The sequence below is a fragment of the Pleurodeles waltl genome, chromosome 7 (genome assembly GCF_031143425.1).
Source record: "Pleurodeles waltl isolate 20211129_DDA chromosome 7, aPleWal1.hap1.20221129, whole genome shotgun sequence".
Lineage (NCBI taxonomy): Eukaryota > Metazoa > Chordata > Amphibia > Caudata > Salamandridae > Pleurodeles > Pleurodeles waltl.
Window position 1 is genome coordinate 1,279,321,638 of NC_090446.1, and position 18,629 is coordinate 1,279,340,266.

The 18,629-nt window shown below is 45.4% G+C and overlaps 1 protein-coding gene across 1 annotated transcript in view; it reads left to right on the forward strand.

Moving 5' to 3' along the window:
• Positions 1-18,629, forward strand: part of CHMP2A (charged multivesicular body protein 2A) — a 101,922-nt gene that overhangs the window by 70,910 nt on the left and 12,383 nt on the right. The window contains exon 5 of the mRNA XM_069200495.1: positions 2,774-2,835. Coding sequence (XP_069056596.1) covers positions 2,774-2,835 — 62 coding nt within the window. The remainder of the gene's footprint in view (positions 1-2,773; positions 2,836-18,629) is intronic.

An 18,629-nucleotide genomic window follows, 5' to 3' on the forward strand; every position in this document is an offset into this window, starting at 1 on the left:
GTAGTAGCAAACAGGGTATTGCCAGGCCAGCAGGTAAAGAAAATAAATGTTGACATAGTTTTTATCATGATCAGAAATAGTGAGTTAAAAAGAGAACGATTTGCTCCACAACCTCTAGCTAGTAAAGGGGCCCTTTTATGGCGGACATGCACATGTGCACAAGCAAAGTGCAGTCGCTCACAGTGAGGACAGTCGGTGATAGAAGTGGGCTGACTCATTGTCTGATGCTGTGGACTGTGGCGGGAGGAAGCAAAATGTGAATGACAACTTAACAGGCTAGTAGGTGAAGACCACTGACACAAATCCCCTCTTTGTAGTAGGTATTTATGTGTACATTTTTAATATTTTTGTTAAAAAAGACAAAAGGTCTCTGTTAACTCCAGACCTAAAAATTCACACTTCTTGCATAAGTGAGATTACTCAGTTATGAAGCGAAATAATTCTCCTCTGATTTCAAGAAAATCAGTTCAACCATGCCTACTCTAAAGGACATATTTAAGAGCAAATGCAAACCCATAGCTCCAGTTATGCCCCTGACTTCAAATTGAGGGCTCACAATAGTCGAGAACCCCACTCTAGAAGAAACCCCCACTTCTGTGAACCCATTAGACTTAGGAAATCTGTGTATTTCATAACTCTTTAACATCTCATTTAGTTCATACAAAGTTTTGAATATACAATTCATTGAGGGTACCATAAGAATTCCTTGATTCGAGGCAGGGATGTCCACTCTGGAAACTAATAGAATATTGAAAACTCCAGTATCCACGAACAGAAGTATTAAGTATTTTCTTAAATGCCTGCTGCACAATTGCAAATCGGCTTTGTAATATTGTCACGAAATAGCAGAACTGATTACTGCCATTAACCTTGTGTTTTTATTCCTGAACGAAATCTGACTTTTCCTGTTCTGAACATACTCCTCCCTCCAGTACTAAGTATGATAAACGGGAACTATATAAAATACAAGAGTATGAAAAACTCAGCCCCCCATGTTAAGGTGACGTAAAATGAGTGGATCCTAATCCCCACAAATGCCACATCCATTTATCATCCTTCAGAAAATACAACTTTTGAAGAACAACTTCCTGGATTATTTCCTAACAAATCAATATGCTCTGATCACAGTATCTACCTATTGATTTTAACTTGCAGTAGGGTGATGAGAAAACACTGCCTTTCAACAACTTTTTGTTTTCTTCTCAACGATGGCCACACCCAAAACAAAAGTGGTCAATAAATCCAAAAATCACATCAAAAGCTGTTTGAAATTGTAAAGCAGCAAAACCCTACCCATGAAGATGACTACCAACAACCCCAAAGCAGTGGGGCAGAGAGTGGTGCATGATGGCCGATATCCCAAACAGCCTAACCTGCACTGCCTCACTCGACGCCTTGAGGAAATCCTTGGCTATTGATTGAAAGATTAGGATCTGGGAGAGTGAGCACAGAACAACTTCTCCCCTCAGGAGAAGCAAAAAGTGCTGCCCAAGGCTGAGAGATGAAGCTGAGCAAGGTGGCAGCTTTAGCTCAGAGCAGCTGAGAACCAGGCCAGCTCCATGACATGGTCGGTTAATTAGGCCGATTTTCCAGCCCCTGACCCAGAGACAGGCTGCTGCAGCCCATGTTAGGAGTTGAGGTTAACGACAAGTGGAAGGGATGCATTACCAGAACACTTTCCACACTGAAGAAATAATTCCAAGCCTTGGAACATACGGTACCAAAGTGGTGGGAAGGCGCAGGGAGGGAAGAGGCAAGATAAACCTGCACTAGGGGCAGGGTAGGGAAGAAACCCCAGCTCCCTTTCTAACAGAATCCTAGAAGGATAAAAGAGATGCGGGTGCCTGCCCGCAGAGAACAGGAGACTGGGTCCACCAGAGGAAAAGAGAATGTCGAAGGCTGTGGCATACACACCAAGATAGAGGACCGAGGTAGAGCCCTCTATGTCCTCTAATATCCGTTAGGGCAGAAAGCCAGCACTATACTAACGGGGTCTCAAAGAGGCCTGTGTGAGCAGCTAGGAATGACTTTATGATGTAGCAACAGTTATTAACAGCTTTTGTAACTCAACGTTGCTACGCAATAGCAGTGAACAACCAGATTAAGCATCTTGTTTTCACAGTAGTAGTTCAAAGTCAGAGCTGCACATAGAATTATAAATGGGTAACAGTAAATAAGGGATATCTTTGATTGAGAGTTTGTGGGTGACATAAAATTTGTGCATATAATGATACTCTGGACCTGTGGTGTAAAACATCCTTTTTTTTCACTTTTAACCATCTAGAATTCTGTAGCATGTATGGTTCCCTGTGTTGTGGTCCTCAAAATCAAATATCAGAAATAATAATTCCTGTTTTTTGTGGCAGATCTGTTTTTAAACATCAACAAAAACTAGTCAGAACTAAGAGAAGGCAAATGGCATGTTTGAGAAAAACAACATTGAGATTTGAATATGTATATACGCCGGGTCTGGTGGCTTAGAGGATTTATGCGTCCACTGTAGGGTCCTGTGTTTGACCTCAAGGTCACAGGTTCAAATCCAGGCAGGTCTACCCAGCCTTTCATCCAAAATTCTGAGATCGATGAAATGAGTACCATTGAGTTGGGTAACAATAAACATCTGTTATTCAGCGCCAAGAAGCGCTTTACAAATACACGTTATGTTATAAATATCATGCTTCCTAGTCATAGCATCCAGATTTCTGCTTGTGAGGTTGTCCTACATTCCCCACCCCAACAGTAACAGTTTTTTTTTTTTTTTTTTTTTTAACAGTGATGCTGTTGTTTCTCAGGTTTTGGACGAACTCGGTCTCACCCTAACAGATGAGCTTTCTAGTAAGTATGGTACTCTGATAAACCATTGGCACTGGGTGGTGCAGTATTTTCAGGTAAGTGTTTTTTGTCCAGGTCTCTTAACCTGTTTGGCACAAATTACTTTTTGGTCCAGCCATTTGTCTTGCCTTGGGTGGTGTGGTTTGTCTGCTTTATCAATCACTATTTGTTGAGCGCAGCTTATCACTCTGAGGGGTATCTAGGCGCTGGGGTACAGTGAGCCTTAGTCGAAGAGCCAGGTCTTTAGTTCCCTCCTGAAGACTGTAAGAGAGGGGGGGAGGTTCAGAGATCGAGATGGAGGGAGGTTCAGAGATGGAGGGGGAAATTGTTCCAGGGCTTGGCGGTGAGGTAGGAGAAAGAATGATTCATCTGCGGCTCTGCCGGATGCCGGGGATGTGTGCGAGGGATGAAGATCGTAAATGTCTGGTAAACTGGTGGAAGGTCAGGCTGTGGTTGAGGTAAGTTATTGCCTGTACTTGTCTGCTAACGTTTGATGGGTCCTTAGTGTTTGTTTCTGCACACACTAAATGCTTTCTTGTGGGCAGCCATTCGCAATATATTGTTATGACCTCACTTGTATGTGACTGAATCATTCACTAAATCTTGTGATGTCTCTCTGTTCATCCCTGCTATGATCCTTTTCAGAATCACTCTTTCTGATTGACATTTCTAACCGCATATTCCTCACCCTAGAATGTTCCCCATGTGCCAGACTTGATCTGAATAATTTTGTAGCTGTTGCTCCAGTGTGTCAGTAGGTGGTATCATGCAACTCCATGTGACCACATATCATCCCGGAAATGACAGAGCAGGACCACATAGAAGGATCACCCCTGTGGGGTGACATCTGTTTCTTGTTTTTTGTTTCTTTCTGCACCTTCCATCAAGGATCCAGTTCTTTGTTTTGTTTGTTTTCCGACAGTTCCAAAATGTTTCCTCAGTATGCTAGGAAATTATGTCCAACCAAAAATAGCAGGATTCAAGCCGCGCTGCGACTGCAGGAAGGAGGTGTTGGTCATGGACCTGCTCAAGGTTTGCCTTTGGTACCTGGGTTCTAGTTATGACTCCAAGTCATCTGATAAATGCACCCAAGGAAATTCAAAATCGGGAGGATGAGTTATATGCCGTTGAACACAAGAAGATTACAGTCCTCGTGCATAACGCGCTCCAGCTTGCTTGTCTGGTTCTGATCATGGTGCCGTTCCTGTGACCGATCCAATTCCCACTTGAAGTCCTCTGATTAAGCCTAAGCACAAGCATACGAAAGCAAAGTGGGACTTGACCCCCCATCCCACCACTCTTACTTCGAATGGAAGGCACAAGGGCGGCAATATGATGTTTCCCAGGTCACTGTCAACCTCACAGCAGAGCAAAGCCTTCAGAGGGGCCTTGCTACAAATTTTCAGTGCACTTCCCTTTGGCATACTTTCGGACCGCATGGAACCACCACATTCTATTTAGGTTACTGCTGGGGGTCCCTCCCCAACGCCATCTGTCCTCTTGGGGCCCATACCTGCTCCTGTACAGGCTGCTACTCTGTTCCAGGAGATCCACTGTGACTCCTGCGCTCCTGATGCCTGGTTGCTAATGCTACCTGATGCCAGTAGATGATCTAGCTCTGAAGTCTACGTCTGATGTCAGCGTTAGCTCGACCAGTGTTGCACTACAAACTTACCTAAGTGCAACTGGTTGTCAAGCAGCCTGATTCTAACTCAGTGCCTCTATTGTGTCTCATCTATAAGCTGATGTTCCATTATCTTTTTGGTTTTGACTGATTCTGTGCCAAAACAGTATGCACCCTAGGCTAATGATGATGGTGGTGGAGATGGTAGTTGTTGTGGGGACGATGGCTTGTTTGTTACACTGATGATCCCATATACTTTCATTTACAGAATGTCAGTGGTCTTGATATCTTCCCTAGGACAGAGTTTGATTCTGCAAATGGGTCACTAAGGGAACAACGTGCCTCATTAGCTGTGGATGTTAGGGGGCATCTGAGATACTAGAATTACAGCTGCTCTCCATTGAGGCTAAAACAAATGTTTTCATGGAAATGTTACAGCCTGGGCCAGGAACATCTGAGGCCTTGCTCCCATTTAATAATGATTTTACAGATACGCCAATGCTATGTGTTCGAAATCCTGCTCTTGCTCCGCCTGGCAGTTGGCAGGAGGCCAGGTGTCATAGACCGATGCCTGGTGATCTTGATTTTTTTCACCAAGCACACTAGAGAGACTTATTGTGCAGACCTCGACTGTTCAGGTGAATGTTGGCTTATTTCCAACAAGTCCTCTGGCTAGAGAATACAAAATGCTAGGTGCCTTGGGAAAACACATGTTCTCATCTGCCAGCCTGGCACTATGATCCATTAATGTAGTCTGGTTATTGGGTCGATACACACATGCCCTTTGGGACATGGCTGGAAGATCTTGCCAGCAGTCCTAGAGGATCTCGTGCCTCTCTGGCTCAGATGACGGATGACAGGACAGGACATTTTAAAAAAAAAAAAAAAAAAAAAAAAAAAAAATCCAAAATTGGTATGCAGCACAGCCAACATGTTCAGCTTCTGATGGCATAGAAAAGACTAGAAAGCTATGGCAGGACCCGAGGATGGCGTTCTGTGGCTTCTGTCCGTCGCTTCTGTGGTGGTACGGAGTCCTCCCAGAGCTGCACGATACAGCTAACAGTACAGAGGAGCAATGGCTACTCAATTCTTCAGATCCAGTATGGTGTCTGGGGGAAGAAAGAGTATCCAGCAAAAAATAAAATACAGACGGCAACCTGTTTATTAGGCTTGCTCATTATGTAAGAACTTTGGGCATTTTCACTTACAGGGAGATGGGCGTATTTTGAGTGAGTTTCTCTTTCTCTCTCTCTCTCTTTCTCTCTCTTTCTCTCTCTTTCTCTCTCTCTCTCTTTCTCTCTCTCTCTCTTTCTCTCTCTCTCTCTTTCTCTCTCTCTCGCCCTCTCGCTCTTTGTGGCCCTCTCACCATCTCTGTTACACACTTTAACTTCACTCTCTACCATTCCACCTCTTAACCTTCCACTGTTCCAGCTGTGCAGGGTTTCTGCACACAGAGCAAGGAAAGCATGTTAAATAGACAGCAGTTCAAGCTTTTTTTTACATATGAACATAGACTTGGTACACCTTGTGTGGGGTGCAGTTTAATGGTGTGTGGTGGGTGATGTACAGGGACAGTAAGGTGAGCAGTGTAAATCTCTCCACATAGCCCATTCTCTTCCTGCAACCATCATGCTGTCCCTCACATCATCAATGATGCCTTTTCAAACCCCAGGCATATTCGCCAAAACTCATACTTAACCTGTCCCTTTAAGTTCTTTTGTCCCCTTTTTCTGATAAAGCAGAAGAGCATGGGGACCCCCGAGACAATGGGGATGCATGTAGAGCATAAACTGTGGTGGAAGAGCTTTGCTTGTGTAAGTGCACACCCCATGTGCTCTACCTGTACCCTGCATGCCCCAAGCATACCATGCTGGCTACAATTGGTCCTTTGCTCAACACTGGCTATCCTAAGGATTCAGATATTGAGGGTCATATGCAGCTGGCAGTAAGATGGGCTGTGGGTGACCTTCACTTGGACACCTGCGGACAGTCCATTTTCCTTCTATGGCCATCCTTCAAGTCTCAGCCATCTAGACTTTCTACCTGCCTTTTTTTAATTTTTTTTATAGCTAGGTTCCTGATGCTTAGGAGCAGGGGGGCTTTAGAAGGTAGGGCTCATGCTACTGGTTTGTCACATGGTTTTCTTGCTTATGCAGACACCTGGGGAACAGCCCCTTCCGTACAAACTTTTGTGCCAGTACAAGTATATCCCATTAGTGCTCTTAGTAGAGTAGGCGCCAACTCAGCCTCTTCTCTCCAGACCTCCGGACAAATCTATGGCATATGTATAAATTCAGCCTTCAGTTACTGGCTTCTTCAGCAAGCTGTTGTCAACTAGGCCTAAAATCTCAACTAGTAGAGTCTATGCAAAAACTTGAAATGTAACAGTCTGTGTTTAATATTTACTGATATTGCCTTTACCTGTATGCAGCTGTACCTCTGTAGTTTGTCAGTTAATGGTGCAGGGAATGCACCATCCCACTCTCCCCTAGTCCAGGTCATCACCTTCACCCAAGTGCACACTTTAATGTAAGTGTGATGGGAATGTCGGAGACATTAGGTTTAAAGTAAACTAGTGAGGTCGGCATAGCTTTGCGGCTCTTTTGGATAAAGTGGCATGCCCAGTGAAGTACATTTTTGGAACTCTGTAATAAAGGAAAATAAGGGGCTTGTGTTATACAATGCTATGAATTGCTGTTACGTCAAGTATTCCCCTTCGGGATATAGATTCCCCCACACAGACAAGAGACAGATTTGACAGTTGTTTTGTCCTTTAGGCCCTGTTCAAGTGGTGGGAGGGGAGAGGGAAGGTTCGGGGCCAGGGTAAGTGGTCTACTGGGTTATTCACACAGTGCTTCACCGGGGCTCAAATTGTATGAATTAATGCACCATAGTTCTCCTTTATCACCATCTCTACTTCCTCATGTATTTGTATACATAGATACCGCACTGATGAATCCCTCTACAGTAGAGGGAACTCAAGATCAAAGCAGGTAGTTCCTGATGCCAATGGTCAGATGTATTCCAATTAATGCACAGTCCTGATAACCCACCAAACCTGATAGTCTTACTATGTTTGGCAGATTCTGTCTGGGTCCCTAAAATATAATAAGATACAATACCGTACGATGTCATCAGTGTAGAACACTCTCCTGCCAAATAATGTACCACTGTCTAACATTTCCTTGTTGCACAAGGAAAATGTTTCAATTCAGTAGTAAATAAACTTGGCGAAAGTGGAAACCATTGATGGGTGCCCCTTGTATCTCCAGCCGTCTGTATACCAACCCACTGACTTTATTGTAGGCTTGTGGGGATGTGAAAAGCAATGATATCCAACCCGTCATTCCCTCATCTAAACTGACTTTTCTGAGCATCTTGAAAACAAGGCATTTCAATTAATCGGATTCTTTTTCAGCATCCAAAAAAAGGCAAGTGCCTCCAGGTGTAATTGCAAGAGATTCATCACCCAAAGATCTTGTAGATATTATGTGCCATTGAGCGGCTGGGAATTTGTCTGCTCTGGATGGACCAATCGAGTCATAAATGGGAGGAACTTAACTCCTATCACCTTAGGCAGAATATTAGTGCTTGGCGCCTATATTTATAGGAGAATGAAGCCTATAGGAGGTACATTTGATTGTGTCTTTGCCAGGCTCCAGTAATATCACCACCGTAACTTGCCTTCGAGACTGGAGGGCGCTTCCTCAGATTCCATTACCTGCTCATACATATTCAATAAGTATAGGGACTGAATGAAACTGTATTCTTTATAAAATTCAGCAGAAGGACCTTGCATTCGAGGGCCTTACCACTAGGCATATCTTTGATGCCTTTTATATTTCTTCCTCAGTTAGTAGTAGGAGTAGCGCTTCTATCTCATTTCAATTCCGACCACACCATTCTAACACTGTCTAGGAAGTTAGAGATGTCTGTGCCTTCATTAATCTCCCTAAATGTGTATAGGTTCATGCAATAGATCTCAGAGGCTTTCTGTATACTGAGATTATAAATGCATGAGGCTCCCCTCTCAGTACTGATCTACTTTATCTCCCCTCCGATGTTCTTCTTTGGAAGAGCCTAGCTAGTGTATTTCTAGGGCAATTGGCCCTACGCATACTGCTTGGCTGTAGCAAACTATTTAAATGTCTATAATCAATGACTATTCTATATGATTGGTCCGGCTTTGCAACGTGGAATAACAGATTATTAATTGCAGATGTTCAGGGCTCAATTACTCCCTGGTACTCAAGCTGGGTGAGGATTTCCTTCACCGGAGCTTTTGCTTCATGTTTGACAGGATATTGTGGCTGCGGTTGGGGTGTAGACCTAACGGGAATAACATGGCAAGGAGACTCCTTGTCCCAACCTACATGATTGCGCTATAGCCCAGGCACTAAAGCTCATTCAGCAGCATAGGCTTCTTTTTCTGCTTCCGGAGCAAGATCGGAGAAAGAAGGCAAAATGACATTTTCCCCATGCGGGAGCTTACCGATGTGTTCAGGTGGCCAATATCTTTCGGCTAGTAGGATATCACTAGTAAATTCATCCCAAAATATCACACTAATGGTGCGCTCCACGTCTCCCTCTATCTGAATTTTTAAATCCTAAACCCTGTCGGGGGGAGAATGCGGCCGTCCGCTGTTTCAACTGCGATTAAGTCGCTAGTTGCTGTCGCATCCAGATGATCTTTCAGACTCTGACGACATGACATATGACATCTGCTGCACTGTCTAACAGAGTCACTGCCACGTCTTGTTCTTCAACAGTGTTCTCAAGTATACTGGCATTTTTTGCTGTCAGTGCTGCCACCTTTTTCTTTTTAAACTGTGGCTTTTGCTGAGGAGTCTTTTCTTCTTTTTTAATGGTAGACTGCTGCAAGTCTTTCTTTTCTTTCACGTATTGAGGACATAGATCTGGACAGCCCCCCTCTCTCGCTGTGTCTATCCGGTGCGTCCTGAAAGGAACGAGAGGGACGTGAATCAGTATATCTGTGAGGAGTTTTAATATTCTCCCCAAAGCAGAAGCTTTGCAAAGTTTTGACTTTTTATGCTAACAAGCATCTCCCCCAGACCCTGATCTCAGGTAGTCTTTCTCAAAGATTTGCTTTGATATTACCAGCTGTCTCAATATACAAATCCCTCTTTTAAGATTTAAAGGACTCCAATAGTACTCCTGGTTCCTCAAAGGAACCCACATAAATTTAAACATTTCTGTAATTGCCTGTGAAACTTCGGCCTTAATTACTGTGTCCAGTAGTGCCTCTAGTTAGAATCACCAGAACATGATGTGCTCACTCATCCCCAGATGCACCAGTTCTAATGACACTGGTGAGTGTTATTAATACATCCTCTGAAACCCAAGCTCTGGTGTGCCCAGTGACGAGCTAGTAGTCTGTCTGTTATGCTGTATCATGCAGAGGCTCCAAATGTCTATCAGGTCATGTGTTGACTGATTCTCTTTAAGGCTAGAGCTGCCTAGAATTGGGGTCTTGCCGTTATTGTCAACCTGTCCAGTATTGGGGCAAGAATTGTCCCCCTCCCCATAGATTAGAAAAGGAATCCAGTACTACACATTGTGCAATCACAATGTAAAAGAATGTTGAATCATCTAGTTCTCTTCCAGGGGATCCTCATCAATAGTCATAAACATTGAATATTCCCGCCCTCGTGCGGGGACCCCAGAGCATATATAAAATACACACATATAAAGTATGAAATATGCAAGAAAAAAATATATATATAAAGCATTTTTAGTAGACAAATTTTCATATTAAACTCATATATACGTGTGTAAAACAGCAATGCAGACTATAATCATAAACAGGCTAAAATGCTTTATTTCTATGGAGTTTTTTTATTTTTTTACAGTCCTTTTCAAAATTACAATAAGAGAAAAAATACTTTCCAAAGACCCATAACTGGGCCTAGGGAAATAAGCAGTAGTAACATCAGAGAAAAAAGAGAAAAAAACGACATTGAAAACAATGGAGCATTCTTAGCCAGTAGGCTGCATGCAGGTTAACACAAGAGAACCATAAAAATTCTGGCACCGTGCCTTTAAGACCCTGAGCACCTCCAGTATCCCACCATGCCTCAGGGGTGAAGGAGAGGTGACAGTTGGTTCACAGTTAGGTCAGTTCTTTTTTCCGGCTTCTTCTGAGAGGATCCTGGAGCATTGAGCTCTCAGTTTTCTGAGGTTTTTTTTCTCAGAAAAATACTTCAAAACAGCGTTTTTTCTGCTTTCACTCAACATCTAACACCTTTGTCTGAGTCTAGAAGTTTTTTATTGACTGAAAAATGCCTTCTCTTTTTGTGAAGTGCCCTTCCTGTGGGAAGAAGGCCCAGTCAGATCCACACACTCTGCATTGTGTGCTTGCCTCAGATTCACGTCCCTGACACTTGCAGACACTGCAAGAACATGTCAAAAAGGACTCTGAAGGACAGGGAGAAGATCAGGCTTCATGGTCTTCATGAGAGGCAGAAGACATCGTCCTCTTTGCTTCCCAGGCAGCCAACAAGCCATTCTCAGGAGAGACAGGCTAGATCGACGTCAGCAGGTAGGAAGGTACCTGTTTGTTCCCCGTCGACGTCATCGCTGCCACCATCACACCGTCCTAGATCGGCGACCTGACCGACATCGAAGGATACGGCCACCACAGGGGCAGATCTCCGTCGACGGCAACCCACCGATCGACGTCGAGCCATCACCAAAGTGCCCATTCGCCGCCGAAGGCCTCGCACCCCTCGACGTCAAGGAAAACGATGTCAAAATCGCCTCAAAGGCGGGAACGAAGACATCCACCGTCGACGGCACACGACGTCGAGCAGGTCGCGGTCAAGGGATCGCCGGTCACAGTCAAGGCACTCGACGTTGAGACCAGAGCAACCTACGGCACTCCCTTCAACGTCGTTGCAGCTGTCGACGTCGACACAGGTTTTGCCTGTCTTGCAAAGAGAAGAGCATCGGCTTCCGCCAGCGGATAAGACCACTACAACATCTCCGGTGGTCTCCATAAGAAGTGGTTCATCTCGGTCGAGAGCTGCATCGTCTGGGCATGTCTCGCCCAGCAACTTGTCGCCAAGGTGGTTGGAGAGCCTTAATAAAACGACTGCCTCCCCAGACTCGCAGTATTCGAGGATGTACTCTCCTTCTGCCTCTCTCCCTAGAACACCATCGCCAACACCGCGGGCAGGACGGGCTCGTTCTGCATCTCACCAGTCGACCACGAGGCCTCGACACTCTGCTACAGCATCTCGGAGCAGGTCACGCTCCCAGAGACGATCTAGGTCACGGTCTCGCCATCGCAGAAGGTCTCCTTCTTGGTCATCGTCGGGGTCCTCTGTAAGACAGTACTCCCAGACCTTAACGGATTCTCCACCAGCTTGAGTTTCCCTGGTGGACGATATCACAACCTTTAATGAGGTGCTTCTCAGGGGAGCACAAAAACTAAATATAGAGGTCCCGGAACCTTCAACCTCCTCATCCGTGATCTTTGAAACCCTGCAACATAGAGCGGTTTCAAAGAAGTTGCTACCGCTAGTGCCTGGTCTGTTAAAACCAACCATGGACACCTTTTTAGCACCAGCCACCCTCAGATCAGCTCTGGCTAGGATCTTGAAGAAATATAAGGCACCTGAACAAGATCCTTTGTTTCTCCGGACGGATCCACCGCCGGACTCCGTCATATTGGCCGCGGCCCGAAAGACGCACTCAGTGGCATCATCATCCACGGTTCCACCAGACAAGGAGAGTAGACACCTAGACTCTCTGGGGAGGAAGATGTGTGGCACGGTGGCTTCCATGATGAAGGTCTCCAGCGCTTCCGCACTCCTAGGCAGATATGACCGTTCACTCTGGGACTCACTGAGCAGGTTTGCTGACAAATTGCCTTGGGAGGACAGGCAGGATTTTCAGGAGATCCTTCAGGAGGTGTGTCTGGTCTCCAATCAGGTCATCAGCGCAGCAGCAGATGGGGCAGACTTAGCTGCACATGGTTACGCGCATGGGGTTTGTGCGAGAAGGTCTTCCTGGTTGAGACTGACAGGTTTGAAGGAGGAAGCGCAGCAGCGTATCCTAAACCTTCCGTTCAACGGGAACTCGCTTTTTGGAACCCATACAGACGAGGAGATGGCGCGTATGAAGACGGAAGTGGACACCATGAGAGCTGTAGGCCTGGAGAGAAAAAAGGACTTCAGGCGAAGGTATAGACCTTACGACCGGCACCCTTTTCAGCAGAGGGTTCAAACCCCTCATTGGTCCCAGAGGCCACAGCAGAGGCAAGGACGCCCACTTTTCCAATCTCGTAAGGCCACGTGAGACCGAGGGTCAAGCAGACCACAGCAGTCCACACCCAAAACTCCAGCAAAACAATGAGGACTCGCTTCCCTTAGCACTGTGCACCACTCCGGTGGGGGGAAGTATCACAGCATTCATTCACGAGTGGCGTAGCATAACAAAAGACAAATGGGTGCTCAACATTGTCGAGAATGGGTACTCTCTTCTTTTCTGACAACCTCCTACTCACTTGCCACCAACCAAATGCAATCCGTCTCACATGAGCCTATTATGCAAAGAGGCTCACGCCCTTTTACGGAAAAAAGCAATATAAAAAGTTCCAGTCGCGCACAGAGGGAAGGGAGTATACTCCCGTTATTTTCTGGTAGCAAAAAAAGGTTGAGAGGGAGTTTTCAGACCGATTCTGGTCTTACGACTACTGAACAAGTACAGAAAAAAGCAAAAGTTCAGGATGCTGGTTCTCCACCAGATTTTCCCTCAGCTACATCGAGGAGACTGGATGTGCTCCATCGACCTGCAAGACGCGTATTTTCATATCCCGATCATTCCCAAGCATTGGAAATTCCTACGCTTCCGGATAGCCTCCCAGCACTATCAGTTCAAGGTGCTTCCATTCGGCCTGAAATCTGCCCCTCGCGTTTTCTCAAAATGCGTAGCAACGGTAGCGGCGCATCTAAGGAAGCAAAAAAATCTTCATTTACCCATACCTAGACGACTGGCTACTGAAAGCCTCCTCTCTGGAGCAGGCGAGAAGCCATCGGGACATTGTGCTCAGTGTTTTCGGGTTTCTAGGTCTACAAGTCAACTATCAAAAGTCCACTTTGACTCCAACGCAAAATCTCCACTACCTGGGAGCAATACTGGATACAGAGCTCGAAAGAGTGTATCCTTCGGAGGAACGACTGTTATCGATAAAGAGAAAGTGTCAAGAACCTACGGCCCGTCAGGTGACATCTCTACTGGGCTCCATGGCCTTGTGCATTTTCATTGTCCCGAATGCCAGGCTGCATATGAGGCCTCTCCAATAGGCGCTGGAAAACAACTGAAACCAGGGCACAGGCCGCTGGGAGGACAGAGTGCCACTTCCGATAGGAGCACGACAATCGTTGCAGTGGTGGATGCACAGACCTCACCTGTCAGTAGGAGCTCCGTTTCATCAGGTAATCCCATCCGACACTCTGGTAACAGATGCGTCTCTTCAGGGATGGGAAGCTCATCTAGGTTCCCTTCAAGCTCAAGGCCTGTGGTCCGACAACAAAAGAGAGTACCACATCAACCTGCTGGAGCTCAGAGCAGTCCATCTGGCTCTCAAGTTTTTTGCTCCATCGATTCAGGGGAAATCTCTCCTAGTAGAAACGGACAATACGACCACAATGTATTATTTGAACAGACAAGGAGGAACGAGATCCCTGCCCCTATCTCGGGAGTCTCAGACCATCTGGCATTGGCTCTTAGCGAGAGGAATGTCATTTACAGCAGTTCACCTACCGGGTCAACAAAATGTGGAGGTGGACTTCCTGAGCAGAAATCTCAAGGACACCCACGATTGGGTCCTTCACGACGAGGTCGTCGAAGACATCTTCGCTCGATGGGGTCGGCCTCAATTGGATCTCTTCGCAGACGAGGTAAACAGGAAATGCCCAGACTTCGCATCCAGGTTCTACCGTCCGGGATCTCGAGGGAATGCCCTGTTGATCGACTGGTCATGGATATTTCTATACGCTTTTCCACCGATTCCCCCTCATACCTGCGGTGATCAACAAACTCTACAGATCCAGCACCAGAATGATTCTCATAGCTCTGCAATGGCCTCGTCAGTTCTGGTACACAGATCTCCTCAACCTATCGGAACAACCTCACAGGAGGCTGCTGTGCAGACCGGATCTCCTTTGCAGGCTGGGAGGCAGGATACTTCACCCCAACCTTCCCTCTCTGAGCTTGACGGCATGGCTCCTGAATTCCTGCAGTATGGGCACCCTAGGCTCTCGCAGGAGTGCATGGACATCTTGAAGGAGTCCAGACGACCTTCCACGGGGCGTTCTTACGCGTTCAAGTGGAAGAGGTTCTACATATGGTGTTGTCAGCAAGGTCAGAATTCTATACTGGCTCAGGAGGAGGTCATACTGTCTTACCTACTCCATTTGGCAAAATCGGGTCTGCAAGTGTCCTCTATTAAGGTACATTTATCTGCCATTACAGCCTATCGTAAGTCACCTTCTCAGGAATCCTTTTTTACAAGACCAGTAGTCAAGGATTTCTTAGAAGGTTTGAAAAAAGTTTTTCCACCCATTCGGAAACCCTCCCCTCCAGGGGAGCTAAACATAGTGCTATCGAAACTTCTGGGCCCTCCTTTCGAACCTATACTCAAAGCCTCTTTGCAACACCTTACGTGGCAGACTGCGTTTTTGGTAGCCATTACTTCCGCAAGGAGGGTCAGTGAAATTCAGGCTTTGTCCTCCAAAGAACCATACACCGTCTTCCACGAAAATAGAGTGGTTCTACGAACTCATCCATCATTCTTACCAAAGGTGGTGTCAGAATTTCACATCAATGAGACTATTTCACTTCCAACTTTTTTCCCCAATCCGGATACTCCGGCGGAGAAAGCTTTGCACTCCCTAAATTTGAAAAGGGTGCTAAAATTTTACTTGGATAAAACCAAACTAATTAGACATTCCAACCACTTATTTGTAAATTGCGGTCATTTGAGAACAAGAGAGGCAGCCTCAAAACGAACCATATCCAGATGGATAGTTTCATGTATTGTGACTGCATATCAATTGGCTAACAAACAACTACTTGCTAGGCCTAAGGCACATTCGACAAGAGGAAAGGCGGCTACGGCTGCCCTCCTTAATAATGTTACAATCTCTGAAATTTGTAAGGCTGCTACATGGAAGTCTGTACATACATTTACTAGACATTACTGTTTGGACTCAGATGCCAGAGCAGACACCCAAGTTGGGCAAGCATCTCTGAGAAATGTGTTTGCATGATACATATATATTCCTGCACTTCTATTAGACAGTCCGCAGAGTTAAGGGATGGGCTTGCTAATCTATTCAATGTTTATGACTATTGATGAGGATCCCCTGGAAGAGAAGGATACGTTACTTACCTGTAAATCCTAGTTCTCTTCCAGGGGTATCCTCATCAAAGTCATAAACAACCCACCCTCCTCCCCGGATGCAAGTCTCCTAGAAGTGCAGGACATATTATCTTTCGAATCTGCTACACAGCTTGTCACCGTAAAAAAAGTACTGACCTAACTGTGAACCAACTGTCACCTCTCCTTCACCCCTGAGGCATGGTGGGATACTGGAGGTGCTCAGGGTCTTAAAGGCACGGTGCCAGAATTTTTATGGTTCTCCTGTGTTAACCTGCATGCAGCCTATTGGCTAAGAATGCTCCATTGTTTTCAATGTAGTTTTTTTCTCTTTTTTTCTCTGAGTTTACTACTGCTTATTTCCTTAGGCCCAGTTATGGGGCTTTGGAAAGTATTTTTTCTCTTATTGTAATTTTGAAAAGGACTGTTTTAAAAAAAAAAAAAAAAACTCCATAGAAATAAAGCATTTTAGCCTGTTTATGATTATAGTCTGCATTGCTGTTTTACACACGTATATATGTGTTTAGTATGAAAATTTGTCTACTAAAAATGCTATATATATTCTTTTTTCTTGCATATTTCATACTTTATATGTGTGTATTTTATATATGCTCTGGGGTCCCCGCACGAGGGCGGGAATATTCAATGTTTATGACTTTGATGAGGATACCCCTGGAAGAGAACTAGGATTTACAGGTAAGTAACTTATCCGTTTGCACCATATATGTTGATCTGCTTGTCTTGTAGCTGTACATGTACTAAGGGGTAGCGACCCTCCCAGTATGTGACTGTTTGTTTGTGCCTGAAGTGTACACCTCTACAGACTAAGATAAACACCCTTCTAGATTACATATTTTAGGAGCAGAAAAAAACCTATGTGCACTCTACCCATTTGCAAATTGTGTTCTGCCCTTGGAGGCAAGTGGGTCTCATGTAGTAACGTTGTGATCACAGTATGTCTTCTGAGGTACGCCAGCACTCTTCTAGTTTTCCAGGTTGTTTAACTCCCCAAAATTCCAGGGATATCTTTTACTGTCTTTCAGTTAGGAGCGTGCATGTGTCGTGCACAGGCATGAAGTCGCTTTTGTATTCTCAGCATGCTTCTGCCACCACATCAATAAACAAGTACTAATTAACCGGCCGTGAACCCCAGCACACAAATTACAAACTGAGTGACAAAACCCTCCCTCCCGGATATCTAACAATCAACAATCCCCAACTCTGGACATGGAGACCCCCAGCATGTAACACAATCAGTCTGCCACTCTGGAAGCCAAACTCCACCCTGCTGTGCATATGAGTGTGACCGCAAGGGATGCCTTGTATATTCTTGGATAGCACTACTAGAATGTCATCATCAGGCCCAAAGTAATGGGATGATCACTTCTAGCAATTCAGCACTGTAGTACCCTGGGTCAGATGTCCAGGCATCTCAGTTTATGCACTTGTATGAAGTAACAGCAGTCTGTCAGAATCCTACATGGCGCAGCCATTATGTACGCGATCAGCACCTTCCCTCATGCCTATCCAATAAATCACATCATTCTAGGATAAGCTTCAGTAAACAGCATGTATCAGTTACATTTATCATTGAGATTCATGCAGAGATACCTGCTACAGCATTCAGGAGCACATTCTCATGGATAACTTCAAGCATGGCTGCCATTGATTCCCTTATGGCATAGTCCTGCAGGGGAACCTCCATGGATAAGGATGGTCTCTGTCGAATGTGGTAGCAGTCTGAGGGTTATTAAAGACATGATTTCCCCTGCGACCGAACTCTAGAGTCTTACATGGTATAGCGTAACTGTTAGACCTGGCAGCCTTACAGTGGTCACCCCTAACTTTTTGCCTGCTCCCTCTTTTGGACACTGTTTTTGCTGGCTTTTAGACTCTACGCACTTTACCACTGCTAACCAGTGCTAAAGTGTATATGCTCTCTCCCTTTAAACATGGTAACCTTGGATCATACCCAATTGGACTATTTAATTTACCTATAAGTCCCTAGTAAGGTGCACTGTATGTGCCCAGGGCCTGTCAATTAAATGCTACAAGTGGGCCTGCAGCACCTGTTGTGCCACCCACTTAAGTAGCCCCTTTACCTTGTCTCAGGCCTGCCATTGCAAGGCCTGTGTGTGCAGTTTCACTGTCACTTCGACTTGCCATTTAAAAGTACTTGCCAAGCCTAAAACTCCCCTTTTTCTATACATAAGTCACCTCTAATGTGTGCCCTAGGTAACCCCTAGGGCAGGGTGCTGTGTGGGTAAAAGGCAGGACATTTACCTGTGTAGTTTACATGTCCTGGTAGTGTAAATCTCCTAAATTCGTTTTTACACTACTGTGAGGCCTGCTCCCTTCATAGGCTAACATTGGGGCTACCCTCATACATTATTGAAGTGGTAGCTGCTGATCTGAAAGGAGTAGTAAGGTCATATTTAGTATGGCCAGAATGGTAATACAAAATCCTGCTGACTGGTGAAGTTGGATTTAATATTGCTATTCTAGAAATGCCACTTTTAGAAAGTGAGCATTTCTTTGCACTTAAATCTTTCTGTGCCTTACAATCCACGTCTGGCTGGGTTTAGTTGACAGCTCCTTTTGCATTCACTCAGACACACCCCAAACACAGGGTACTCAGCCTCACTTGCATACATCTGCATTTTGAATGGGCCTTCCTGGGCTGGGAGGGTGGAGGGCCTGCTCTCACACAAAGGACTGCCACACCCCCTACTGGGACCCTGGCAGACAGGATTGAACTAAAAGGGGACC